The 27644-nt window shown below is 38.3% G+C and overlaps 1 protein-coding gene across 1 annotated transcript in view; it reads right to left on the bottom strand.

Moving 5' to 3' along the window:
- The window catches only part of LOC116862912 (S1 RNA-binding domain-containing protein 1-like), a gene marked incomplete at its 5' end in the record, with an annotated part of 105967 nt that extends 78629 nt beyond the window's left edge, over nucleotides 1-27338 (bottom strand). The window contains 6 exons of the mRNA XM_032850367.1: nucleotides 704-800; nucleotides 5243-5381; nucleotides 6849-6966; nucleotides 10600-10766; nucleotides 20232-20597; nucleotides 27158-27338. Of these exons, the coding sequence (XP_032706258.1) occupies nucleotides 704-800; nucleotides 5243-5381; nucleotides 6849-6966; nucleotides 10600-10766; nucleotides 20232-20597; nucleotides 27158-27338 (1068 nt within the window). The remainder of the gene's footprint in view (nucleotides 1-703; nucleotides 801-5242; nucleotides 5382-6848; nucleotides 6967-10599; nucleotides 10767-20231; nucleotides 20598-27157) is intronic.
- Between the last annotated feature and the right edge of the window lie 306 nt (nucleotides 27339-27644).

Genomic DNA, 27644 nt, shown 5'->3' with positions numbered 1-27644 from the left:
TTTCCTCTCTGCACACCTCAGAGATATGGAGAAATAAGAGCAAACTGCTGGCAAGACCCTGTCTTCTCTGCTGATACACAGCTAAAAAACATATTAAAATAGGGTTTTAAGATAATATCTTTTTTTAATGAGGCATAAAATCCAAAAGCCCAAGTAGGGCCTAGGTCATGAGGTTTTAATCTCTTATAAATGGACCATGATACCATGGATAAGCAGCTCTCTCCATCAGCTGAAATTCATTTTGAGGTCAGCACTTTTATCTATACCTGATATTAAGCATTCTCAAGTTAACTCAATCACTTATTAATACCAGAAATGAGATATTATAATACATGTAAAGTACATACATCACAGTATGTCTAAGAAGCATGTCACTCAGTCTAAATGGATATGACTCTCTCTCTAGCATACATCGTATAGTGCAATGGTTTTTCAACTGTTCCTCAGAGCCCTCCACTGAGGTGTGTCAGCATAAGGAGGATGAGCAGGCAGAGTTCCAGGCTCCCTGCCTAGAATTCAATTAAAGCAACTTTACTTTTATCTGTTTTACATATTAGGGTTCTGTTGCTTGAACAAAGAGTTCTGCTACCAAAAAAGGAGTCTAAAAATAAAGATTTTAATGAACACTAGTGTTAGCACTAACCATATGACCCTTAACAGCATGAGTCCACAAAGCAGAAAAGTCTCTAAAAGAGTTACTCACAATTTCCGAATGAAGTCAAGCGTGTCTTTGTCTTTAGCAATCATGTCTGCTAAAATATGCTGCACTCCTGTTTCAATATCCTGGAGTGCTGAAAGTCCTTTAGGAGAAGGGTAAGGAGGAAAACAAAGAAAGAACTACAGATTGGTTTTTTAAGTCGATAATTAAATCATAATAAATTTATTTCAGTGGAAATAAACCCTTAAATTGAAAACCTTAAGACAGAGAAGTATCATAGCAGTGACTAGCTTACCTCTGCAAAAACATAACAAGTCTCTAAAGCAGTAACACAAGACCTTTACATACCATATAACCTAGTGGCAAAAAAATGCAGCTCTGGAGCCAGCCACCTGGTCAAATCCTAGTTTCATCAGTTACCAAATGTGTAACTTTGGACAAAATTACTTGACCTCTCTGTGCCTCAGTTTCCTATAAAAATGGAATAACAGCACCTGCTTCATGAAGTGTTTATGAAGAATAAATGTGCTATGGGAAATATGTATTAGCAGAGTTATAACCTAAGGTATACTATTTCATACCAGTTACAAAAACTACTCTTTACAAGTAATTTTGTTGATATTCTTATTTTGACTTATGAGGCATTTATTCACATTTTTAATGACCCATTTGAATTTCTCAAATCTCATGAGCACCAAACAAGAGCCATTATGTCATTCATCTTCATAGTTGAATTGTCTACCAATGGTGCATTAAGTTCTTTCCAAGTGCTTCTGGTTTGCTAATTTATAGCAGTGACTCTTGAACATTATGGCCCCTGTGATATCAACTTCTATATACACTGAAAGAGATCATTTGCATTGCTTTTTTTCCATTTTGTCTTAGTTCTATATCCGTTAAAGCTTTTCTTTTCGTATTAAAGTTTGAAATACACAAGCACTAACTATCACAATGTTTTTCTGAGAGCATAGTTTTAATGAGTAATAGATATAAAAGACAAAGGGAGTAAGAAGACAGACTTATGGAGTCATTAATAAAGAGATATGCCGGGACGCCTGGGTGGCTCAGTTGGTTAAGCGGCTGCCTTCGGCTCAGGTCATGATCCCGGCGTCCTGGGATCGAGTCCCACATCGGGCTCCTTGCTCGGCAGGGAGCCTGCTTCTCCCTCTGCCTCTGCCTGCCTCTCTGTCTGCCTGTGCTCGCTCACTCTCTCTCCCTCTGTCTCTGACAAATAAATAAATAAAATCTTTAAAAAAAAAAAAAAAGAGATATGCCTTGTTGGATTTTGTTATAACTAATCCTAACTATTAAAATAACTACAATTATTTTAAAGAAATTTAACCATTAAAATTACTACAAATTGTTTACCTTTTTTTTTTTAGATTTTATTCATTTATTTGTCAGAGAGAGAGGGAGAGCGAGAGAGCACAGGCAGACAGAATGGCAGGCAGAGGCAGAGGGAGAAGCAGGCTCCCTGCCGAGCAAGGAGCCCGATGTGGGACTCGATCCCAGAACGCTGGGATCATGACCTGAGCCGAAGGCAGCTGCTTAACCAACTGAGCCACCCAGGCATCCCAAATTCTGTTTACATTTTAAGAGAGTTTCCCTATAGGGGGATTTTCAGGAGTGAATTACTTTTGAGAGATAGAAGGTTGTATATGTAAAGGACCTAGAACAGCTGTGACATATAGTAAGCAGTAAATAAATGTCTATTCAGGTGAGGTTCTCCCTATTATCAGGCTTCATCTCAGAAAACCAGTCACTATGCGCTAATTCCTGGAGTTCCAAAGCACCTTACAGCATCATTACACAAAATTTAATAAAAATACCAGGAAATAAGTCAGAAGTAAAGATGGAATGTATCTCCAATGAGAATTATCAATGAGAGAGAACAGAAAAAAGAAGTTACATATTTTATTATGACAGTAAGAGACCTTTAAAAAGCCCCCATCATTTTTGGCAAATACAACTTGAAAATTTTTTATAATTAATAAACCTTATATAATTAAAATTACACTAGAGCTCTAGAGCAACATTTTGTATAGTTTGGGGATTTTTGTCTTGCAGAGCATTCCAGATCATTTTGATACCCACTAAAGTTCAAAACAAAACAAAAAAACACTGCTGGGGAGGTACCTTGAGCTACCTCTAGAGCAGAGGTTCCTAATGGGAGGTAGAAATGATCAGAGTCACTTGGGTAGCTCATCCAAATTATATTACCTCCCTCTCAGTCCCAACTTGGAAGAGAAAGGACTGGGAAGAATCTTGTATGTTTGAATAAGCATCTTTTTCCATCACACAGAATTGATCATTGGGGCTTAAGACAGCCAAAAATAATAAGAGTTCAAAAAGTTTAGAACCTCAATGAAATCAGGAGAAAATAAGGATCAGAGAAGCAGAAAATCGTATCTCCTTTGTTGTAGTAAAAACTTCCCAGCCAGTTTCTTCAAAGCTCCACAACTGTAATGAAAATTGAAGGGCAAACACTTCTTTTCACTTTAACTGCAATAAGGATACCTCTTATTCCACACAACAGAGCAATCAGCTACTCCTCCTTCTAAACAACATGGAGATATTCTGAAAATTCTAGGATATAGTCCATTTGTGGCACGTGTATCTCTTTGATTCAGACCAAGTTCTTATTGGTCTGTGGCAAGTAAGAGGTGTCCTCCACTTCACGGTGAAATAGCTGGTTTCTTAAACATTTCTTTGAGACATGACAGGAATGATAAAAAATATTTCTTTAGAAAACTAAGAGAATTGAGGATGATCATGAGTATGTGTATAGCCCAAGCAATGAAGGGACAGAGAAAAGAAAAAACAATCCAAACAAACTTAAAAACCAGTATCTAACTTGTTTGGAATTAATTGTAATTCTTCGACATTTATGATCAGAGTAAAAGGAGGAGGGAATAAAGTAAACAGGAAGTTCAATATATGCGCTAGTACTTCCGTAACTGCACTGAGCACTGATGGAGCCCCATTATCAGAAGTATCACCAAGTGTCCATCGCCATGTAGTTCATGAGCATCACCATACAGAGCCATGCCTTAAAGAGGCAGAGTTATCAAACCTACCCAGTAGGAACTCAGTATGTGTGCAAACTAAGGAAAACTTTGTACCAAAGGAGGTGAAAGGAAAGGAAATCAATCATAAAAGAGTAAAAACAGACAATACACTTTTGTGTATCTGATATTCTGAAAACTCCAGTATTTGATTCTAAGAAACCATACTATCACTGGGCAAGAAAGTCCCCACTGTGGCTGACCTTAATGCTTGGCTTTACAGTCTCAGCCACTAGTAAAACATTAAAATTGCATCATTGGAAAATCCAATTAAAAATAGACATTAAAAAATTAAACAAACTTGAGTTTTACTCATTTCAATCCATCTTTAAATTCAATACTTCTGTGCTTTTTCTTTCAATTAATGCCATTTTCAAAACAAATATTAAGATGAGTATATTTGTATATGAACAGACATTTGTATTTTTAGACACTCATCCTTAATCTTTTAATTGCAAACTCACACTGCTGAATAGTTTAAAATGAAAGCAGGTTATAATATGCTAGCATTCTCTATAGTGTAGTACAGAATGTGGATATTCTTATCAGAGACTGCCCCCTATAGACACTTAGTTCTCCTAGCCAAAAGAATAAACAGAAGGCTAAAGAAACTAGAATGAGCATAGTACTTAGGAGAGCACCAATCTTCCCATCCATCCTATCCTGTCAGAGCACTCCTATAAAAAGCCACTCTTCCTCAAAGAGCTCTCACTCTAGGGCTTATTTTGTCAATAAAACCAATGTATTTTGACATGTATCAGTAGTCACTTTCCATGGGTTTCTCTTAGAAATTCTCTCTCCCCTACTCTCTTTCCATCTCTTTTATTCTTGTGCATACATACATAAAAGGTTAGGAAGATACATTTCAGAAAAAGGACCCTTTACTCCTGGAGAGTAGAAGTGTGGAAATAGAACTTCACTTTATAACTAATTATGTCAGAATTGTTGAAATTCTTTTTAAAAAGCAGATGACTTTTATAATGAAATAAATGTTTAGAAAGAGTCAAAGTTTTACAAGACAATATAGGACATTCTTTAAAACCTTGGGAAATGAAGCAATTTCTCTAAAAAGGAAAAAAAAAAGCAAGTATCTTAGAGAAACGATTAGCAAAATTGAAAAGGTTAATAAACTAACTAGTAAAATTAAGACCTTCTATTTTCTATTTATTTAATAGGCAGCATAAAGAAAGTGAAAAGAAGTTACATACTGGGAGAAAAGATCTGTAATACATATAACACAAAGACTATCTTAAAAAGTACTTATAAATTAATTAAAAAAAAGAGAAACAACACAATAAAAATGGGCAAAAGACTAGAACAGGCACTTCATCAAAAGAGGAAGCTGAATGGTGGCAGGAGGTATACAGGGGTTTATTTTATTAGAGCTATTTATTCCTTATGTGCTATAATACTCTTGTATAGTCATTACATAATGAAACAATTTTTTTGACATAGTTTTCAAATTAAAAAAGGAAAAAGAAAAAGAAACAAGGATAATCTCTTGAAGTAAAGCTGGTACCTTTCACATTGGGTCTAATGTAAGATAGCAGATTGAGCTCCCCTGGATTCTCAAGCAATGTCTTGGCTGCTCCTTCTAATCCCAACTGCTTAGCTCTTTGGGCTTTTGTGCCTTTGCTCCCAGTTTTATATGGAGCTGACTAGAAGGGGAAAAAAAGTCAAAAAACATACCATATCATTCAGTTAAAAAGCAAGTCAAAATTAAAACACAAAATTAGAAGACACGATGGGAATGCTAAAGACATCCTTTTCTCAACTCTTTCCTCTCCCTTCAGAGATGAATTAATACTAACCAGAGACTACCAGCTAAACAAAGATGGTCATTCCTTATCTGATTCTTTACACTTTTCTATTCACTTCACATTAGTCATTTGTTTGTAGTCACTCACCTTAAAAACTCTGCCTGGATTATAAGGACTAGAAGGTCCTCTGCTCAACCCAAGGGAGCTCCTCTAATAGCTAATAGCCACCGACACATAATGTTTCTACTTCTTAACACACATTCACTCCTCAACTTGAGCCATTGGGCTTCTCTCCTCACACCATGCTGAAAGCAGTATCCCAAAGCGGCACAATGATCCCCTACTTACCAAATATACATTTTTCAGTCCTTATCTTGCCAAATCTCCCGCTACATTTATTTACTTAACAAATGATGATTACCTTCTTCTCAGACTCTCTTCCCTATAGTTTTTCATGGTGTCATTACTCCTGATTCTTCTATTTCCCTAACCATTCTTTCCATGTCTCCTTCTTCAGTTCTCCCTTCCTCCACCCATGCTTCAAAAGTTAGTGTTCCTCAATGGTCTATCCTGACTTGGTTATCCACAAATTCTCCCAGAGTGAAATCTTCCATTCTCATGGTTCTAAAGACCAACTACATGCTGAAGACCCTCACAGCTAGGCCTCCAGCTGAGCACTCTCCTTTAGGATTCTCAATTCCATAACCTACACTCCTTTGTCTCCCCACTCAACTGAGAATGCCCTGGAGACAAGAAGTCTGTATTATTTATCTTAGCAAACCATACAAAAAAGCATTTGATAGATATTTACTGAATAAGCACTTTATTGAATTAAATAATGATGGCTGATGCCTTTAGCTTTCTATTTCCAGATCTTATTTAACTATAAAATGATCGAAATCATAATATAATTAGGTAGGTATTATATTAAAAGATTAGAAGAGGAGCACCTGGGTGGCTCAGTGGGTTAAGCCTCTGCCTTTGGCTCAGGTCATGATCTCAGGGTCCTGGGATCAAGCCCCGCCTTGGGCTCTGTGCTCAGCAGCAAGCCTGCCTCTCTGCCTACTTGTGATCTCTGTCCCTCAAATAAATAAATAAATAAATAATCCTTAAAAAAAAAAAAAAAAAAGATTAAAAGGGTTCCCTGGACCCTGGGTGGCTCAGTCGTTAAGCACCTGCCTTCAGCTCAGATCATGATCCCAGGGTTCCTGGGATTGAGCCCCGCATCAGGCTCTATGCTTAGCAGGAAGCCTGCTCCTCCCTCTCCTACTCCTCCTGCTTGTGTTCCCTCTTTTGCTGTCTCTCTGTCAAATAAATAAATAAAATCTTAAAAAAAAAAAAAAAAACATTAAAAGAGTTCCTTACCACATGTTCTAGTTCTTCAAAAGTTTTACAGTTCAGCAAGGCTTTTAACAAGCACTCAGACATCTTCCCCTCCTTCTTAATTTTATGGATTGTACTATGAACCTTCTTTGCAACAGCCCTGGAAATAAAAACTTTTGTAATATACAAGACTTATGTGTCAAAACTTCCTTTTTGAGCTATCTCGAACTTACGGGAATGTTGTAGGTGAGATTAAAAACATTTTTCTCCTCCTAGCCACTTAAGAATAAGTTACCATTACCCAAATATTTTAGTGTATATTTTCTATAAACAAGAATCTCCTCTTACATAATATAGCCATCAAAACGAGGTAATGAATATAGATGTATTATTATATTCTAATCCGCAGATCTCACCCAAGTTTCACCAACTGTTTCATTAATGTCCTTGACAGCAAATTCTGTTAAGAGTGGCTTGTATGTAATTGCCATGTGTCTATGGTCTCCTTCAAGCTAAAACAGTACCTCAGTGTCCCTTTGATTTTCAAAGCTTTGATACTTCAGATGTTACAGGCCAGTTATTTTGTAGAATGTCCTAGTTTGAGTTTCTCTGATGTTATAGAAGTAATGCCGTGTTCTTATCACCCCCTCACTTTAGGGGGCAAATGGTTTTCACTTGTACATTACTAATCACCTTAGATCATCTGATAGTGTCTGTGGGTTTCTCTATCATGCAGCCACTTTATTTCTTTATAATTAAGTATTTTTTGGAAAGGTACTCGAAAACTATTTAATTATCCCACTCCTTATTAAACTTTCAATTTATTTGCTGATTTATTTATATCACCACAAACTCAGGGTTTTTAATTTAATGGTTATAATCCATTATGAACACTTACTTTGACGCTCAATTATTCTGAATTTGACTGGAAGTAACCCCTCCAGGCTAGTTTCTGTGTTCTTCTAACATATCCCCATCATTCTTAGAGCACTTCCTTATTCTCTGGCACCCAATATTCCAGGCTTTTACTTTCCTTGCCCCAGCCCTGGAATCAGGTGAATAGTACATAGAAACCAAGTTATGGGTGCTAGATGTGCTCATTGCTACTGGGTATCACCACTCAGGACCAGCAAACCTAGCACCCATACCTGGTTTCAAAATACCATTCTCCAATGGAGAGAGCCAGGATTTCACAAAAAAAAGCTGATTCCAGGAATCAATGCATGGGCAGGAGCAAGGGCACAGTCATACCACCATTTTATGATGATTTTGTACTATGAATACAAATCCTATCGTTATATCTAATGCCTCTCATCTTATTTTGATACCTGTTACTACTTACAGCATCTGCCTAATTGGAACTGCTAAAATGATGGGAAAAAGTTAGATGAAAATATAGATTATTAGAAATGATTGATAAGAAAAAAATTAAATCTACTTACAGAAAAGAAAAAAAAGATTGTAAATTAAATAGGAAGCATATGCAGTACTTAGATTACAACCTGTGTATCTTTTACATTCCTGGCAGTCCAAGACCGTTTTCAGGGGCTGAAGCCCACCACAGTTATTTTGACAAAAGGCCAGTGTCCTACTGGCTTGCATATATGGAAGAGGAAAGGCATCTTTAGAGAAAATAGGAAGCTCTTCCTACTATATATAATCAACCTTTGTTATTCACATTTTTAACAGTGACCCTCAGTAAAAAATTTTTCACCTTGCAACCTACTACACATATACATGTAAATAATTTTAGATAAAGTTATAGAAACATAACATAAATATATGTAATAGTTACATAAGCATATGGTAAATATTTTCATGAAACAATATTTACTTTTACTACATAAATCATACTCTTACATTTTCTATTCTCTATTTAATTTTTGTTAAAATGGTAATGACCCACTACATTAGTTTCACTGCTCCTTTACAGATAGCAATTAAAAGATTGAAAATCAATGCTCTAGTTATAGAAAATGTTGAGCTTAAGAAAAAAAAAGAGGGACGCCTGGGTGGCTCTGTTGGTTAAGCCGCTGCCTTCGGCTCAGGTCATGATCCCAGGGTCCTGGGATCGAGTCCCACATCGGGCTCCTTGCTCAGTGGGGAGCCTGCTTTTTTCTCTGTCTCTGCCTGCTTGTGTTCTCCCGTGCACTCGCTCTCTCTCTCTCTCTCTCCTTCTCTCTCTCTGACAAATAAATAAATAAATAAAATCTTTAAAAAAAAAAAAGAAAAAAATAGAGACCATATCCCATTTCCAAATCTCTGCATGGTCTACAAACATCTTCCAAGACCCAGTCAATGCCCCCACTTACTCAGAGAAATATCCTCCACTAATATTTGAAGTATTTCACTACTAACAGATATCCAGGGAATGAACACTTCTGAAGTGCTTTTTTATTAACAGAAAAAGAAATAATAGTAATCTTGACATAAAGCTTCTATTTGTCCCCCATACAACCAAAAATTATTAGAATACCTTTAATTTTTAAAGTAAACTATCCTTGTTTGTGATACTTTCCTCAATTTCAGATCCCCAAATCCTCAGATTTTCTTCACTATCTTGCCTTCAACCAAACAGAAAGTTTACTTCCCAATTCGTAAACTACTGGCCTTCATTTTGTGGCCTGTAGATGGTTTCACCTGGCCCTGAAAATTTTTATATAAAAACTCAGATTACCAGGTTCTTTGGGGGGGAAAAAAAATAGGACAAGCTGGCAAACTGCGTGGAGAAGCCCACATGTCAGTCATTGGCTGGAGTAGATGCTTCCCCTCTTAGGAGTTAGGATTTCTAGTTTGTATCCCTTGATGCTTTATTATACTAACTTGGGCCTGGAAGACTTAAATCTGAAACCACTTGATTAGCTAGTTATTTACTTCTGAGCTGGCTAATTGATTTTGCCTCTCAAGGAAATAGAACTCTCCACTTATTAGCATTTTAATCCTCCTGGCACTAAAAGAACTTCAACAAAAGATATAGAAATACTAGTGACATGCAGGTTCCTCCCACCCAACAAGATTATTAGGCTGCTTGTAAAAAATAACTTTTAGCACTTTTAGAATGGCTTGAAGGTAAGATTCTATCCAATTTTTATCAGATCCTTGTCGTAGAGTTGAAGAACAAACACATTAACAACACAGTGCTTGGCATGTACGAGACATGCAAAAAAATGCATGAATGGTGAAGAATGTTTAAATAAACTCTACTGAAAAATACAGTTAATCTTATAGTCTTTGCATGCTTATTTCTGAGTCATTACAGTAAGTCCAGAGGTATAATTTTTTAAAGGATGCTTTTCATTCTATAGCTATACAAAACTTAAAACCCACTAATATCAAATTACCATGCTCTTTAAAAGATCAGAAAAAGGAAATATACATACTTGCCACCAAACTCTATACTGTGAAAAAGCTCGCCATTTAGGGACTTCATAGTATTAAGAGGAAGATTCTGTTTCTGTTTCCTTCCTTTGCCATTACACACAACTATTTCTACGAGAGAATATGAAGGTCAAACTCTTAAGCACACACTTTTAAGGCAAACCTCCTTCTTGCTCATGTGTGCCCAAGCTATTCATAAATGCTCCAGCAGAGGGACTCTGTACACACCTAAAGAAGTAAAATGAACCTGACTTCCTCTGTCAGAAGGCGACTACATTCAATTACAATAATTCAAGAAGACAAAACAATGCGACTGTTGAAATATGCTGTCATTCACTTCCTCACTGTTTCTCCTCACTGGCTCACAAGGCCTCTTTCCACTCATAGTAGGCTCCTCCCTTCCCAGGTTTCTTACCGGAGCTCCTCCAAGGTTTGTCGAACTTCTCTCAAGGAATCAGCATCGAGGTTATTAATAAGCTCTTTTCGATACCGTATAATGAAGGGAATTGTGTTGTCATCATTAAAGAGACGAATAATGTTGGCACAAACCCAAAGTTCAATATTAGTTCTCTCAGATAAAACCTGCAAATAAGGACACTTAGTGATTTAAACATTTATATGATAATGTCTGGTTCAAATATAATCAAATAATGTTCTTCAGTCACTTAGGAACACTTGTGGTGGTTTGAAAAAATACATACATGTACTAACAATCATAAAACCATCATTTCATTAATTCAGTAAAATCCAATCAAAGCCACTCTGTAATCATTCAAATTCTACAGGACTCAATAAGACTCATTTTTCACCTCTCAAGATTAGCAGCAAAGATCAAGGAGTTGGTAACTCATTGTGTTGACAAGTGTCAACACATGACACTGTGTTGTCTCACTGCTAGTGAGAAAGTGCAATGGTATAACCTCTGCAGGAAGAACAAGTTGGCAGTATCTATCAAAATTTATAATGCATAAACTCTTTGACCCAGCAATTCCACTCTGGAATTTATCCTGGTATATTCATACTCCTAGAAAATGATACTATTTATAGTGATATCTTTTGAAGAACCTTTTCCAGCATAATAAAAATCAGCGAAAACCTAAGTCTATACTAGGAAACTGGTAAATAAATCATGATATGATAAGAGTAGAATGAATACCATGCAACTAATCTTATATGAAGTGATAACGGAATGACTCACGAGACCTAGGAACATGGCTTACTTTCAGAAAAGGTAATGGATGAGTAAGGGTAGGAAAACTTTTCTGTATCTTTCGATTTTCATATCATACACATATACTGCATATTTAAAATAATTAATTTTTAAAAAAGCAAATCTATAGGTTTCAGGAGAATGTACACATAAGCAGAAAAGTTTAGAGAAGTCAGCCTGAAGAAGAGAAAGAAGGAAAGGCAATTTCAGTAACTGATCTCAAAACCTAAGCAGATTTTTCGAGTACAGCACAAAAGACATAAATTTTATTATTATTTCAATCCTGATACCCATGATCAGCCAAAATTGGAAGGGGGAAAAAAAAACTAGAAAAGTTACTTAAAGAATTATCAGAATCAATTAATTAACAAAATCAAGTCAATATATAAAACAGGATGAATTTCAAAACTACAGATGAAATAAGAAGCTGAAATCCAGAGATTATCGAGGGAGGGTACTCATTCTCCTAGCCATCTCAAATCCTGAGGCCCACATCTTCCCACATTTTGATGCATTAATACCATCTCTCTGATGAGTGAGAACGCCAACTTGACATCTCCAGCCCTGGCTCTCTTTCACATGAGCTCCAGACTCATTTAGACAACTACCTGCGATATTCTCTTGAAAACATAATGGGCATCTCAAACTTGGCTTTGCAAAGTCATCTCCCTCTCAGACTTATTCCTTCTCCAGTTTTCCCCCTTATTATGTCCAAACAGTAATTCAAGCCACAAAACTAAGAGTCTAATCCTTTTGTTTCCTTCAATTCTTAATCTGCTCTATCGTAAGAACTAATTAACTCTAACTACAAAATATTTCTGTAGTCTATTACTGTTCTTCATTTCTTCCTCCCCACACCTGTCTAGTTCAAGCAAGGATTACTCAACAGCCTGTAACTATTCTTGCACCCATTCCAATCCCATCTATTCCAGTCTTCATAAACCAACAAGAATTATCTTTTTAAAATGTATATTGGGGGGTGCTTATGTGGCTCAGTGGGTTACAACCCTTGATTTCAGCTCAGGTCATGATCTTAGGATCTTGGGACTGAGCTCGGGCCCCACGCTCCATGCCCATCGGGCTCCACGCTCAGCGGTAAGTCTGCCTAAGGTTGTCTTTGTCCCTCTCCCTCAGTGCCCCTCCCCCCATCCCGCCTGCATGCACACGTGTGTGCACTCTCTCAAATAAATAAATCTTTAAAAAAAAAGATAAAATATATACTGAATCATGTCACTTAACTAGTTAAAACCTTTCAATGATTTCCCATTGCACTTAGAATCTAAACTCCTTACCATGACCCAAAGACATCAGCCTACTGCCAACCTCATCTTATCTAATCCTCCTCTCATTAGAAGCCTGACCCAGTGGGCGTGGCCTGGGTGGCTCAGTTGATTAAGCATCTGCCTTCAGCTCAGGTCATGATCCTGGGGTCCTGGGATTGAGCCCCACACTGAACTCTCTGCTCAGTGGGGAGCCTGATTCTCCCTCTCCCACTGCTGCTCCCCCTGCTTGTGCTGTCAGTTAAATAAATAAAATTTAAAAAAAAGAAGAAGAAGAAAAAGAAGCCAGTCCCAATGACTTTATCTTATTTCCTAGAACAAGCCCAGTTGTTTCCCTCTTTAGAGACCTTCTGAAGTTGCTCTCTCATCCAGAAATGCTGCTCTTGCTTGTAATTTTCCCTGACCCCTATAAAATCAGACTCATTAGTATTTTCTCAAACCTGTACCTCTTCCTATTTCTTATTCCAACTAACATTGTCTTCTACAACAGAAATTCTCAGGAATATTATGGCTATCTCCTCCAACACCACCTTCCCACTATGTATTAGCTATGCACCTTGAAAGAACTTAACTTGAACTCTACCTCCACAGCATTTTTTTCAGTATCCAACTGTTTTATATATAATAGCCAGAGTGTGGCCAGAAAGATTGGTCCAGTCAGCATGAAGTTCAAGGTTTGGGTTGAAACTCTGGACCCAGGTACAGTTTCTTCTAGAGAAACATGGTTTATACACATAGACTCTTAAAGCTGAGAATGGCAGTACTAAGAGAATCATGGAAAGACTGTTTCAGTGCACTGATCAAACTTTTCCTGTTACAGAGGTCAAGAAATCACCTTCATTGTGTAAGCTAGTTTGAGACGGGTTTTCTCTTACTGCAACCAAAAAGCATTCTAGTCGATGTCCTCAGTATCACTGTGAGCTCCCTATCATGACCATATAAATTATCATTAAGGAAGCAAACTGCATTTCTAAAATGTCTGTTCTTTCCCTTCAAGTTCCCTTTCTGCTAATATCATTTTTTATCTGAACCACAGAGCAGTTCTGTTTTCTATGCTTTCCACCCAGCCTCTCTGCATTACTGTTGACTATGTTTCTAAAACACAGATATAATAAATCAGGTATTTTTTCTCTTTTTCTTCTTCTGAACAGAAGCTCCAATAACTTTTATCTACATACTGGTAAAAGTTCAACCACCATGGCATAGTTTTAAAATATTTTCCTAAGTGTGGTTCCAAATTGCAGTGTCTTATAGGAGTAAACAATCTAGAAGGGAAAGTAAATGTTAATGCAAATAAATACAAATAAAACAGGATGTGCCAGTGATACACTGTTTTCAGGGAAGAGAAAGGTCCCGCAGGGGTAATCAAGGAAGGCTTTTTACAGGAGTAGCATTTCAACTGGCCCTTGAAAGACAGGCCAGATTCTAAAAGACAGATATGAAAAATGAAAATGATCAAAATGCTCATCATTTTGGAACTGTGTGATTGTTAGAGAAACCCATTGGTTCCCACCAGCCTAAACTATCTCAGCTATTGTTAACTGAAAGGGGCTCAAACATAGCCCAAGGTCCACATGTGGGTCATATGTGGTCCTAACAAATCCAGAAGCATCATATATGTTAAGGGAGTGTACGCCGCTGCTTATGTAGATTTGCTCCTTGAAATTGAAGACAACAAAACCCCATATAAGCAGTCTATACTTTTGGGTCTCCAGATCATCCAATTCCCTGTCTTAATTTAGTCAAATGTTTATTTGACACATTATATGCCAATATAGCTCATATTATATGCCAATAACCATACCAAGCCAGTGAAAACAAAATGTAAAATGCCAAGTCCCTCTTTCCAAGGAGCTTACAAGCTAGAAAGAAGACAGACAAGTAGTTAAAATATATTGTGATCTGTACTCTTGCAACAAGCACATAGATTGTTTCTATAGATTATTTCAAGAGCACATGGGAGGTAGAAACATCTAATTCTGCAGCGATGGAAAAGCAACAAAGACAATGAAGGTATTTCCAGGCAGCCAAATAGGGGCAGGAATTCCATGAAGAAAGAACAGCATATCAAAAAACACTCATGAGTTATTTCGTTCAGCATAATACCCTCTAGTTCCATCCACATCGTAGCAAATGGCAAGATTTCATTTCTTTTGATGGCTGCATAGTATTCCATTGTGTGTATATATGTGTGTGTGTATATATATACATATATATGTGTGTGTGTGTATATATATATGTATATATATATATATGCTGAGCGAGATAAGTCAATCAGAGAAAGACAACGATCATATGATCTCCCTGATATGAGGAAGTGGAGATGCAATGTGGGAGGGGGTTGGGGGGTAGGAAAAGAATAAATGAAACAAGATGGGATTGGGAGGGAGACAAACCATAAGTGACTCTTAATCTCACAAAACAAACGTAGGTTTGCGGGGGGAGGGGGGTTGAGGGAGGGGTGGGGTTATGGACATTGGGGAGGGTATGTGCTATGGTGAATGCTGTGAAGTATGTAAACCTGGCGATTCACAGACCTGTACCCCTGGGGCTAATAATACATTATATGTTAATTTAAAAAATTTAAATAAGTTAATTAGTTAAAAAAAACACTGATGAGAAACCACTGCACACTTTTTAAGTTGCTGTAAGTTCAGCAATGCTAAAACGTACAAGGGGTATTGAGATGAGGTGAGAAATGGAAAGGTGGATAGAGCTAGATGGTGAATTCCATGTAGACTTTGAGCTTTATTCTATACTCAGTATTAAGCCACTCAGTTATGATTTGCTCATTACTTTATTTTAGCTATTGAGTCAACCTCCCTGTGACATTTTACAAGTCAATGAGCTCTGTGGACTAGAGAAAGTGTCTCACAAGTGTAGTCCCCAAACCAGTAACATAAGCGTCACCTGGGAACTTGTCAGAAATGCAAATTATTGAGCCCCACCCAGATCCACTGAAGAACCGCCTCTGGCGTAGGGCCTAGAAAAATGAGGCAAACAACAAAGACATAAAAAAGCAGAGATCAAACTTTAGGGATGTGTAAGAGTAAGGCAGAGAACTACTACAGTTTTTACTTTTAAATGATTTTCATTTATTACTTTAATAATATTTGCAGTTAACTGGTTAGGAATGAGAGTAAAGTAAAAAGGAAGGCAGTCTCAAGACTTTTTTCAACCCTAACACTTAAATAAGAGAGGCACTTGTTGTGACTGTTGCTTGAAGCTAACACCTGTATAGAGATTACTGTGTTCCACACTTCACATATTCAGTATTAACTCAAATTATACGAGCCTAGGTTATTATTACTCCCATTTTATAGATAGAAAAACTAAGGCCCCCAAAAGTTAAGTAAATTGCCCAAAGGACCACAAGTTACATTACTTTTTAAAAAATCTGATTTGTGTGCAAAGCAAGATGACTTTTTTTTCAGGCAAAAATACAGGTTAGACAATAACCTCACTTCTCTTCTTGAATCCCACTGCAGATGAAACATGCCTTCATACTGCCCTCTGGTGTCTAAAACTTGCAACAAAATGGACTTCTCCCAAAGTGTCCTGAGATTTACTCCTCTATATCCCAGTTCCCTCAGTTAAAAAAAGAAAGTATCTGAGTATCAACAAACTATAGCCTTAATCATCCTGGCAGCACCTATATTTTAATAGAACTAAAATTATATTAAATTCTACTCTAATGAGTAGAACTGAAAGATAGAACTCTCTACTCAAAATCATTCCCCAATCAGCAGTTCGACACCTCCTTTCTCAAAAGTTTTTGATTCCTGCTGTTCTCTTTACCCCTGCCTATTTATTTTATTATATTAATTATCTTATCACATGCAGAAGCTTCCTTAAAGACTGCAAAAGGAAAAACTATGCTGTTAGAAGTTAAACAAGTGGTTAAAGGAAAGGGGACAGGAGACTGGAAAACCATATAAAGGGGATTATAGGGTGCTGATCAGGTTCTGTTTTTTCATCTGGAAGCTTGTTACTTTTGAACATTAATAAGCTATATATACTCCAAAATAGCATATATACTTCAAAGTAGAAGTATATATACCTCAAAAATAGATTTTTGGGGGCACCTGGGTGGCTCAGTGGGTTAAGCCACTGCCTTCGGCTCAGGTCGGGATCTCAGGGTCCTGGGATCAAGCCCCGCATCAGGCTCTCTGCTCAGCAGGGAGCCTGCTTCCCCCTCTCTCTCTGCCTGCTGCTCTGCCTACCTGGGATCTCTCTCTCTCTGTCAAATAAATAAATAAAAATCTTAAAAAAAAAATAGATTTTTTGGGGGGGGATGCCTGGGTGGCTCAGTTAGTTAAGTGTCTGCCTTAGGCTCAGGTCATGATCCCAGAGCCTTGGACTGAGTCGCACATCATGAGGCTCCCTGCTCAGCGGGGAGCCTGCTTTTCTCTCTGCCTGCCTCTCCCCCTGCTTGTGCTCCCTCTCTCTCTCTGACAAATAAATAAAATCATTAAAAAAAAAAAAACAGATGTGTTTTAAAGCCCATAACAAATACCGGCTAAATCATAAAAACAAAAAGAGCTAATGCAATTGTTTCACTTAATCACTCCTGGAACAAACAGGTAACCTAATGGATGGTGTGTGCTTACATGCAGACCTGCAGTGAGAAAGCCAGCTCAGACATACTCACCTCCTTGCAGTCCCACTTCTTTCCCTAATTTTGTCATCCCCTGGTCTTCTTCACCCACACCATTTCCCATCATCTCTTGCAAGAAATATAGCTAATAAAGAGAGTTTGGCTTGCTTTTCCTCTCTAATCTGGCAAACCTTACTAACATATGTGGCTACTCCACTTCTTACTCCCAGCCCCCTCAAAATAAAGAGACTCTAATAGCAATCACCATTTTGAAGCATTTAATTTTCTCAAAAACTGGTTGTAGCTAGTCACCTCTTCAAATTCTAAAAAAGGTCACGGTATTTATATCACATTTGCATAATTATACAATGTTCTTTAACAAAAACTATTTCGGATCGCGACCACACATTTGCAGTTTGGGGAAAAGGGCTGAAGAATAGGTTGCGTCTGCTCAAAGGGATCTGGAAATCCCTGTTTCTGAGTAAGAAATGGACACAAAGTATGTTTACACATAAAGTCTATAAGTAACTTAAGTACTTAAGTATTGGCAATGCAGTTTTCTCTCCCCAAACAAGATGGTGATGTTCCTGAAAAAGCAGCTGAATTTTCAGAGTTGAGAAATACACCGTGAAGGGAAAAAACAAAGGATCATGACCCCATGGTGGACAGCAGATATGGGGAACTGCACACAAAATGAAGGAAATAGAAATGACATCTCCCACATGATCAATTAGTAATGATTAATAATCTCTATACAATTAATTTCCATTGACAATACCTTATTAACTAGGTATCTTTCAGTATTTCCCCAAAGAACTTGGCCACATATACACATATCACAGGCATTTCAATGAGTCTAATCCTCATCCAAAGGGTCAAGGCCTTCCTGACTGTCGTACTCAGCACTGGTGACTCTCATTCTTCTGTCTCCTCTCCCCTACCACCTGCCACCTGCCACTGCTGTCAACCATGTTTGGAAGCAGGAATGCAGTGCCAAGATAAAAGTATTCTTTGCTGTTTATGGAAGAATGAGAAAGGAAAGAAAAAGAAATCCACATATACCACAAGAACTGTCTGAAAAAATAACTGAATGTTGGACAAGGAAGACTGTAGCTGGTTAAACAAAAAAAACCCAAATGCAAATCACACCTAAAGTTTCCCAGGCAACCCCTAAAGCCATCCGAAAATGCTGAGCTTACTAGTTGTCAGGGTGCCTGGTGAAGGTGGAAGTTGTAGCAGTCATTTCTCCCAACTCACAAGCAAGGAGTGCCAGATCCCAAGAGCAGTCCTGTTTGAACTGTCAAAAAATCACTTCCAATAAGGAGGAGGAGGAGAAAACAATACTTGGAACTGAAAAGAAAGAGAAAACTAAGAAATAGCCTTCCTCGAATCCTCACGGTTTTCCAATTTCTGGTTCAAGGCCTTTGGGAGACTTGATCACACTTTGTCCCTTCCATTCTTTGAAAGACCCCATGTCCTTGGTAATAAACTCTTTCCTGCTTCAAATCATTAGAAGTATGTTTCTATCACTTATAATTAAGAGATAATGGGCTAAGGCAGGACCATTTTCATCTCTTTCTCTGTTACTCAGCTTAGGGGATGGGTGTGAAGCAAAGTGTCATAGGGTAAGCCGCCCTTAACCTTGAAGAACTTATCTCTGTATTTCAAGAGATTTCGTGGTCTCTGAAACCTTCTTCCCTCCTTCTTGCTGCCTGTCCAAGATTAGAAGCAGATTTATGTCAATAGTAGAGACATCAGCTTCTAAGTCTTAGTGAAAAGAAAGGGAAATGGGAAACACCCACCTGCCCCTCTGAGTCTGGACTGGAACTAAGCAAGGGGTCTGCCTTTCAAGAAAGCCTGCAGGTGAATCTGATGCAGGTGGTCCATGACCATTCTTTTAAAACATGTCCTTTTAGGGGGTGGGGATAGGGAGAAAACACAAAAAAAGTAAAACATGTCCTTGTAGGCCTAAGTGAATAAAGAAAACGATGGTACAGAAAGGAGCCTAATGATATACTGTTTTCCAAGAAACTTTGGACTGTTTAGTTCAGGAACAAGGATGAGAAGAAAACTCTGAGGCAACATTCTACTCCTTAGTCGGCCAGAGAAGAGAAAATTCAAAAATAAAAGTTACCGGTGATGTCCTACTAACAGGTAACAGAAGAGACAACACGGGGGAAAAAATTCCTCTGAAGTAAAATGTTAACACACAGCTAATCCCAGACTGAGAAGTAGCAGCTGGAGCAAGCCTAGGCCCTGGGCTCTAGAGCAGTAATTCACAGAAGGGGAAGAAGTACCCATCAGAATCACCATGAAACAGACAAGAGGGAGGGAGGTCATTCGCATCTGCCCTGAAGGGCACTACCATAATTAAGTGTGAAATGTCCCCAGAGTGTGTTGGCACAGACAGAAGTTGAGAATCACCATTTAAAAGTCACTCTTCAGGTCTTCTCTGCCATCCCCAAAGCCAAACAAGAAACTGGGAGAAATCCAAGGCAGCTCAAGTTGGAATTCAGCTAGATTTTTCCTAAGAAATTTCTAGACCCTGTTCACAGTATATTATAAGATCACATTAAGAATCGGAGCTGTACTAATGGTCAATGTCCTAATCACTCACACTACTTTGATCGGGAAAAACAGTCCAAGTTCAAAACAAATTCTTCACAATGAACTTACGAGGGCCTGGTCTGTTGGTGCAAGATCTCTATACAGTGCATGTTCACCCAAACACCACGGCAGAAACCCACCCTGCCTGAAGTCACAGCTCTTAGCTCAAGAGCTGATGATGATGAGCTATAAAATGAAACACATACCTAGGATAAGAATCAGTGGCCAAAGCCTCCAGAAATCACTAGAAAAACTGAAAAGAGACCTGAAAATTCCCAACCCTTTCTTAGCCAATGCCATTCTTATCCTAATCAAAAAGAAAGGAACCCCACGAACTAAATGACTGCACATACCTGTACTATGTCCCAGTTCATTTCCACCTCCTCTTTAATGCTGTTGGTATTTGCTGGAAACCTCACAGGCTGCCCCTGAGGACATGCTTCAGTCTTCACTTTCTTTAAAGGGGACTGACCAAATGTAAAGTCATCTTCATTCTCTTCCTTCTTACACACACTTTCCCACACGGTGCTCGTGGATGGCATCTCTGTACGGTTGGCCATGTCGGTTTCTTCATCAACTTTCAGCTTTTTGGTCCTCTGACCCAAAGATGACTGAGCTGAATTCTTCCGTTTTGTCTTTGCTGGTTTCAGAGTCTTCGTGCTATCCAATTTATTTTTTCTGTCTTCCAAATCAACATCAGCAATAGCCACAGAGTTATTCTATCAAACCACAAACAGAAAACATGAAAATTAAAAGATAAAAACTAAATATCCTGGAATATTATTCAGGAATAAAAAAATTACTGATACACACAATTACGTGGAAGAACCTCAAGGAAATTATGTTGAATGAGAAAAAGGCAATTGCAAAAAGTTACATACTTTAAAATTTACATAACATTAATGATTAATGCTTTATTTAGCATTCCCGAAAAAATTAGTGATTACTGGAGGGTCAGAGATGGGGGGTAAGGGTCCGAAGGGAGGTAGGTGTGGCTACAAAAAGGCAAATACTAGGCAGTACTAGGGATGCTTGTGGTGATGGAACCATTCTGGATGGTGGATACACATACGCATACAGGTGATAAAATTGTACAGAACTAAACATACAGAAATACACAAATAAATGAATACAAAAAAAACTGGAGAAATCTCATAAGGTCCCTGGATTTTGTCAATGTAAATATCCTGGTTATGATAGTTTACTACAGTTTTGTAAAATGTAACGGTTGGAAGAAATTAAAGGGTACAACAATCTCTGGATTATATTTTACAACTGCATGTGAATCTATAATTATCTAGAAATAAAATGTCTCATTTTTTAAAAATGAGTAAAGGATAAGTTTATGGAAGCTAGAAAAAAACCCAAGATTTAAAACTTGCAATGAGGGGCGCCTGGGTGGCTCAGTCATTAAGTATCTGCCGTCAGCTCAGGTCATGATCCCAGGGTCCTGGGATGGAGCCCTGCATCAGGATCCCCGCTCAGCGGGAAGCTTGCTTCTTCCTCTCTCACTTCCCCTGCTTGCCTTCCCTCTTTCACTGTCTCTCACTGTCAAATAAATAAATAAATAAAATCTTTTAAAAATAAAAAAGAAAACTTGCAACCAAAAGTCAACCCTTTGGGGGAAAAAAGTAACACTAGCATACTCAGGAAACACAGCAGGCTAAACCTGCCACCAATTTATGCAGAACACTAGGAACAGAAAACAGCGTGACAGCAGAGTGGTGTCAGGCATTTTTTTAAGGAGGAATCTACACAGTAGTCCACACTAGTGTCCAGGAGCCACTCTCTCCACCACCCCCAGCCTTTGCAACAGCTCAGGTGTGAAGGAATGACAGTTGGCATTCATTTCAGCACTGGAGTGATAAATAACATAAAAGACCCTACCTGCATGGAGTTCACAGTTTCACAGGCCGGCCTGTTTCTGGTTACCTAAATAGACATTGATGGTGCCAACTCAACTAAAAGAATTACTCCCAAACTATTTTTTAGTCAAAAATTCAATTTTCTCTCCTATCAAGTATTTTTCCAGAATTACTGACTACTGAAAATACTGTGAACTACAACATCCCTCCCCATCCTTAAACTCACCCACCACCACCTAACCTGGAGATGATGTACATTAGAAACCCTCTGAGTATTACATTTTTAGCTGAAACATAATGGATAAGAGCAGAGATATAAAAATAGAATGACGCATAGGTTCGTAAGAGTTGATAATAACTTGATCAAATGACTTGATACAGTAAAAGAAAGGTGTCAGCCATACAGAGGGCTGCAACCATAGAGGGGCAGAACAAGAGGAATTGTAAAAAAGCAAATATGATCAGCATTCTTCTAAGCAATGTAAAAGGAAGAGGATAGCTTAGCAAACAGACTCTGAGTATTTTGGTCGCAATGGTAAGACAGCCCTCCTGAGATGAATCCATCACACGACCTTAGATTCGAGCATTTAAAACATCTGATGTCCTTGTGACAAACATAAGGCCTAGACCACAGGAGGCATTCAATAAATCTGAAAGAATGGATTTATCTAATTCTCCCAATCTGGATCCATGCTCATAGAGTAAATCTCGGATTCTTATTTAAGTGCCTACTTACTTCAGCCTCTGAGGAGAGACAATACCAGTCAGAAAAATTTCATGTCCTTGTGATTATTATATCAAATCGTTAATTATTAAATCAATACTCTGGTTTTGCACACCCCTCTTACGAGCACAGCTGAGGTAAAACCACCCACGAGAGATGTTTCGGTTTCTGAAATGCTGACAAAATCATGTCACTAACTTAGAAACCAGTTCCATCACATACTATCTATTACCCATGAGCAAATCACTTCACATTTCTTGCTGTGGCTTTCTCATCTATAAAATCAGGATGGTAATAGCACACGCCTCGAGGGGTGGTGGTGAGAACTGAGTAAGTTCACACAGCCGTAGTGTGAAGCATGTTGCCTGGCTGACAGGAAGCACAAAAACATCTGCAGATCCCACCATCAGTACCACTGCTACCGTATCTAGACTACCTCCTAGGAGAGAGAGAAGGAATTAGACAAAGAAATGAAGAATAAGTACAACGACCGAGAGAAAAATAAGAAAAGTCAACAATCATAAAGACACTTGAAAGGTACCCTCTCTGGAGTCTTCAGGCAAGATTTACCTATTGTTTCTCAGTGTTGTCCGCAGAGCCTTTCAGGGGCTCTGCAAGGCCACACTCTATTCATAATAAGGCCAAGTCACTGTTCCCTTCACCGCCACACTCTTAGAGTAAAACGATGTGAGTTTCACTTAACAATGCAGTTAAAAATTACTCATTTTTAGGGGTGCCTGGCTTGCTCAGTTGGTAGAGAACATGCCTCTTGACCTCAGAGTGGTGTGTTCAAGCCCTACACTGAGCGTGGAGCCTACATTAAAATAAATTAAATAAATAAACAAATAGATAAAAACTATTGACTTTTATAGTTTCAGTCCTTGAAAACACACCTTTTTAATACTCCATGCTGGAATGGTGAGTACACATAGAACACTTAAGCTGCACGCCAAGGCATACAGATGTGCAGTGGTCATCTCGAACAAAACCTCACATGCACCATTTCAGTTGTGAACTGAACCAGCTTCTTTTTCCAAAAAGAGGCATTTTTACTTGAAATAATTACTGACAAAACTATGGTTATTCAGACTTGGGACACTTTTCCAGAAATGACCTGTGACTGTCACCTGTAGGAAACACCTGACATTTGCAACTAACAGTAAATTTCAGGCTTTAATAGTGAAAATTAGAATTTTGGAAATTGTATCCTCTCTGAACTTGACAGCTTCCCAACACTGTGATGAGACTGGAGGTTATACTAACAAATGTGGTTTTTTGACACCAGGTAATGAAAGATGATAAAAATCCGCAAGATCTCCATAAATCAGTGAACCGGTATTTTCCAAATGATCAATATATGTCACAAAATCATGCATGGGTAAAAGACCCATTCAAATAACACGAACCCATGGATTTTAATGTAGTAGAGTACAAGAAGTTCATTAACATGGTTTCAGATTTCACAATGAAACAAACTTTTAAGAAACTACCACTCACTGAATTTTGGTACCGCATCACATAAGCTTTTAAAATGCATCTCCCTTTTGCAAAGACATATCTGTGTGGAAGCAGGTTTTGTTTTTACATTTCAGTTATATTCTAGTAAGTCAAATAAGACATTAAAGACATATGCAAAAATGTAAACAATGTCATTCTTCTCACTAATTTTTTTTGTTGTTGGTTGGGAAAATATATACTTATTTTTCATTAAAATAAAATTTAGTTACATTAACATGTAATAGGTTTTTAAAAAAATTCATCAATATTTTAATTTCTCATTTTCAACTTTTATATGGTAAATATTAGTATCAGTAACCCACATAACCAAAAGTTCCTTGGGTTCCTCAGTAAGTTTTAAGAGTATAAAGGGGTTCAAAGACCAAAAGTTTGAAAAAGGTAGATCTAAACTATTGAAAACATAGGGAAATATCTCTCCATTTTATGAAGCTTCTAAGATTCTATAACTATCTCAAGTTTAGTAAGCCTCCATGAGAACATTTTTCTTCCTTATGTTCAACCTGAATCTTTGGCAGACTGAATAATCAAAGTTCATTTTCTTCTGCCCTCACTGTTTTTTTTTTTAATCAGCCTTAACACTCCACATGGTTATTATGTAGCCTATGACTAAACCCAAGACTCCAAGAAGAATTTGACTATTCTTCTTTTTGCCATCTCTGAAAGCAGTCAACTGTCTAAAGCAAAAAAGTGGCTCATTGTGTCTTTTCCAGTCAAATCAGTCAGCAGGCCTTGGCCCTGGCTTGTGTTGTACTGTGTGAGCTCGACAGATAACTGGAGAGGGATAAGGAGTTGAAGGGAGGCTTCTTAAAAATTAGATTTAAAAGAGCATTTTCATACTCTTTAGCAATTGAGTCACTGGAAGAAAAGTTGACGAGAGAAAAGAAAGGGGATGACTAAAGACACACAGACCTTGAGCAAGAGGGGACAGCAATGACAGCCCACTGGTGGGACTAATCCTGGACGGGGGGGATGACATTTCCTCCACCGTAAAACGCAAATATAGCTAGCCTGGTTGTGAGATAATGAGGAGCTTCATGAATTTTTAAGTATGTAAAAAGCAATGTCATCAGCTGAGAGGGAGAAAGGAATTTAGAAGTTTAAGAAACAAGAAAAAACTGGAAAAACAAATCCGCCGGAGGAAAAAAATGGGTCTACCAGGTATTTTTAGTGTAATTTTGAGGTCTGAGATTATGAATATAAAGAAAAACAAATTAGGTCAAGGTTGTTTCAGCAAGAGTCAGCTGCTCTGTGCTGGCAGAGCAGAGGCAACGGGTCACCCCGTGTCAGGTCTGATCAGCCGTGGGCGACTGAAGGAAAGAAGGGCAAAACTGGTGAGACTAATAAAAAGTGGTTTAAGTGAGAGGTTATGTGGTCAAGACTAGGTAGGGTAGGAAAAGAAAAGGGCTGACTGATGGTGATCCATGAAGCAGATCTGGGGAAGCACTACAGTCCAAGGACTGGGTCGTAGCCCTCAGCCCCCGCTGTCCACAGAAGTCACCTGAGGAACTTCAGGCAAACAATACCGCTGAGGCCTGGGCCCATCCCCACCCTCAGGATTCTCTCCAGATTTAAATGATCTAGGACAGGGGCATTTTTTCAAGCTCCCCGGGTTGAGAGCTACCAAGGAGAAGATGTGACAAGGCTATAAAAGTGTGGCCGTGATGGCACCTGAACAGTGAACTAGGAGAACAGGAAATGGTGAGATGGTGCTCCGAACACAGGATGCTTGGAAAGGAATGACAATAGCACAGTTTCTGATGATGGCAAGATTCAGGCTGAGCTCACGAGAGGGGTGGTAAAGGCAGAGAAGAAGACACGGTCCCTGGAGATGAGGAGGTCGAAGAACAAAGGCATCAGGGAATGCATCCCAGTGGAGGAGAAATCACGAAGAACAACAGCACAAAGTGGCAGAGAGGAGATAAGAAATGGAGCTGAGCAAATGTCTTCAGTGACCAGTGTGGCGAGTAGGTTGGTAAATGCCAGCAACATAGAGAGGAAGAGACTAACAATTAATTTTGTCTGTGATGTTTGCTAAAAATAAAGTTAAAAGGAGGCTACTGATTCTCATTCTACCCAAAATAAGGTTTTCAATTATCTTGTTCGGTGGTGGCTACAGCAGATCAGAGCGCCAAACCTAATGGAATAAAGTCTTCTAACATGCTCAATGTGCTTTTGCTAAGGTATAAAATGTGTGAATTTTGGCAATTCTGAAAGAAATTCTAAAAACCCCCCAGAATGTTTCTTAAGTGAAAGAGTTTCTATTCTAATTCTTTTTTATACACATATAACTGAGCATCACTGGAAGGATCAAGAAATCACCATGACAAGGGTTCTTAAGCTATACCTTCTTGAGCTATATGTTAGTATTTAGGAGCTAGGCATGTGTACATTCTGCTGAAGAGAGGGTTCATAACTTTTATCAGATTCTCAAGGGTTTTATGGTCCTAATGCCAAAAACCACGGAACTAAGAGATATTTCGTAAGTTAGGCAATCAAGCTACTTTTAGGTGCAACCATACCACGCTTAATGAAAAACCTCCAAATTTTGCCAATAAGATAATAGAAGTCAATACTTTCTCAGCTCTAGGTAAAGCCTGCTCACCCATTCAAATGTGTTCAGTAAGAAGCTTGTATATAAAGATGAAGAAACAGAAGTACTGGATAACAAGAGAAAGACTGATTTAAATAAAAGCCCTATCTAAGAGCAGAGCAAGGTACGATATAATGTCCTCTACTGTACACAATAAATGTGTCCCTGAAAAGTCAGGCTTCTAAACCATATTAAAAGAGTATTATTTCAAATGTACCATGGAAGCAGTTTCTTAAAGGAATACCACAGAGAATAATTTTGGAAATGCACAACTCTTTGTAATGCAACAAAGCCTATAATTTATTGTTGTTGTTGTTGTTGTTGTTGTTGTGTTTTAATCCAGATTTGTATAGATACAGCATTTGCTTATAGCAAAATACATCAATATGTCAGTTGACAAATATTCTTTCCCTTCGAACACAGTGAGTCTAACGATAAATACTACTAGAGCCCATGGTAGAGAATGCCACTGCCCTGTACTTTTGTCAACTACCTACTCTGTCCTGCTCTCTGTAAGGAGAAAGTAGCATCACCAATTAGGAAGGCACTACAGTGTTCCCTTTACCCAACTAAAGCGCCTACCAGCTCCTCCTTAACAGCCATGCCTTCTGAGCCATCGCGGATCTGTAGTGTGGTCTTCTTTACCCGTGGCACCCTCTTTGGTTTGGATTCTTTGGGAACAGGCTGCTTGCGACTTCTGACGACTTTCTTTTGGGGCTCCCACACACTATCTTCCTTGTCATCTTCTTCAGAAGCAGATGATCTAGAAGTAAATTGACAGAAAAATCTCTAGGAAAAATGAAGCCAAATGTCAAAGGCAAGAGAGACATGCTTCTTGAAAGAAAATAAAAAGTAGGAGGTAGGAGGTAGGAGGTGTTTAATACAAAATGCAGTGATGTGAGCACAGGCTATGAACAGATACAGCTAAGTACTAAAACAAGAGTTGATGGAGGACCAAAGTAAAAATAGCCCCTGATATGCTATGAGTCACAGGTCTCTCTATTCCCCCCTCACTCACCCAGCATGGGCGTGTGCGCACACATATACACACACACACACACACACACAC

The sequence above is a fragment of the Lontra canadensis genome, unplaced genomic scaffold (genome assembly GCF_010015895.1).
Source record: "Lontra canadensis isolate GAN:19392208 unplaced genomic scaffold, GSC_riverotter_1.0 scaffold377, whole genome shotgun sequence".
NCBI classification, from domain to species: Eukaryota; Metazoa; Chordata; class Mammalia; order Carnivora; family Mustelidae; genus Lontra; species Lontra canadensis.
This window is presented reverse-complemented; position numbering and strand designations above follow the sequence as displayed.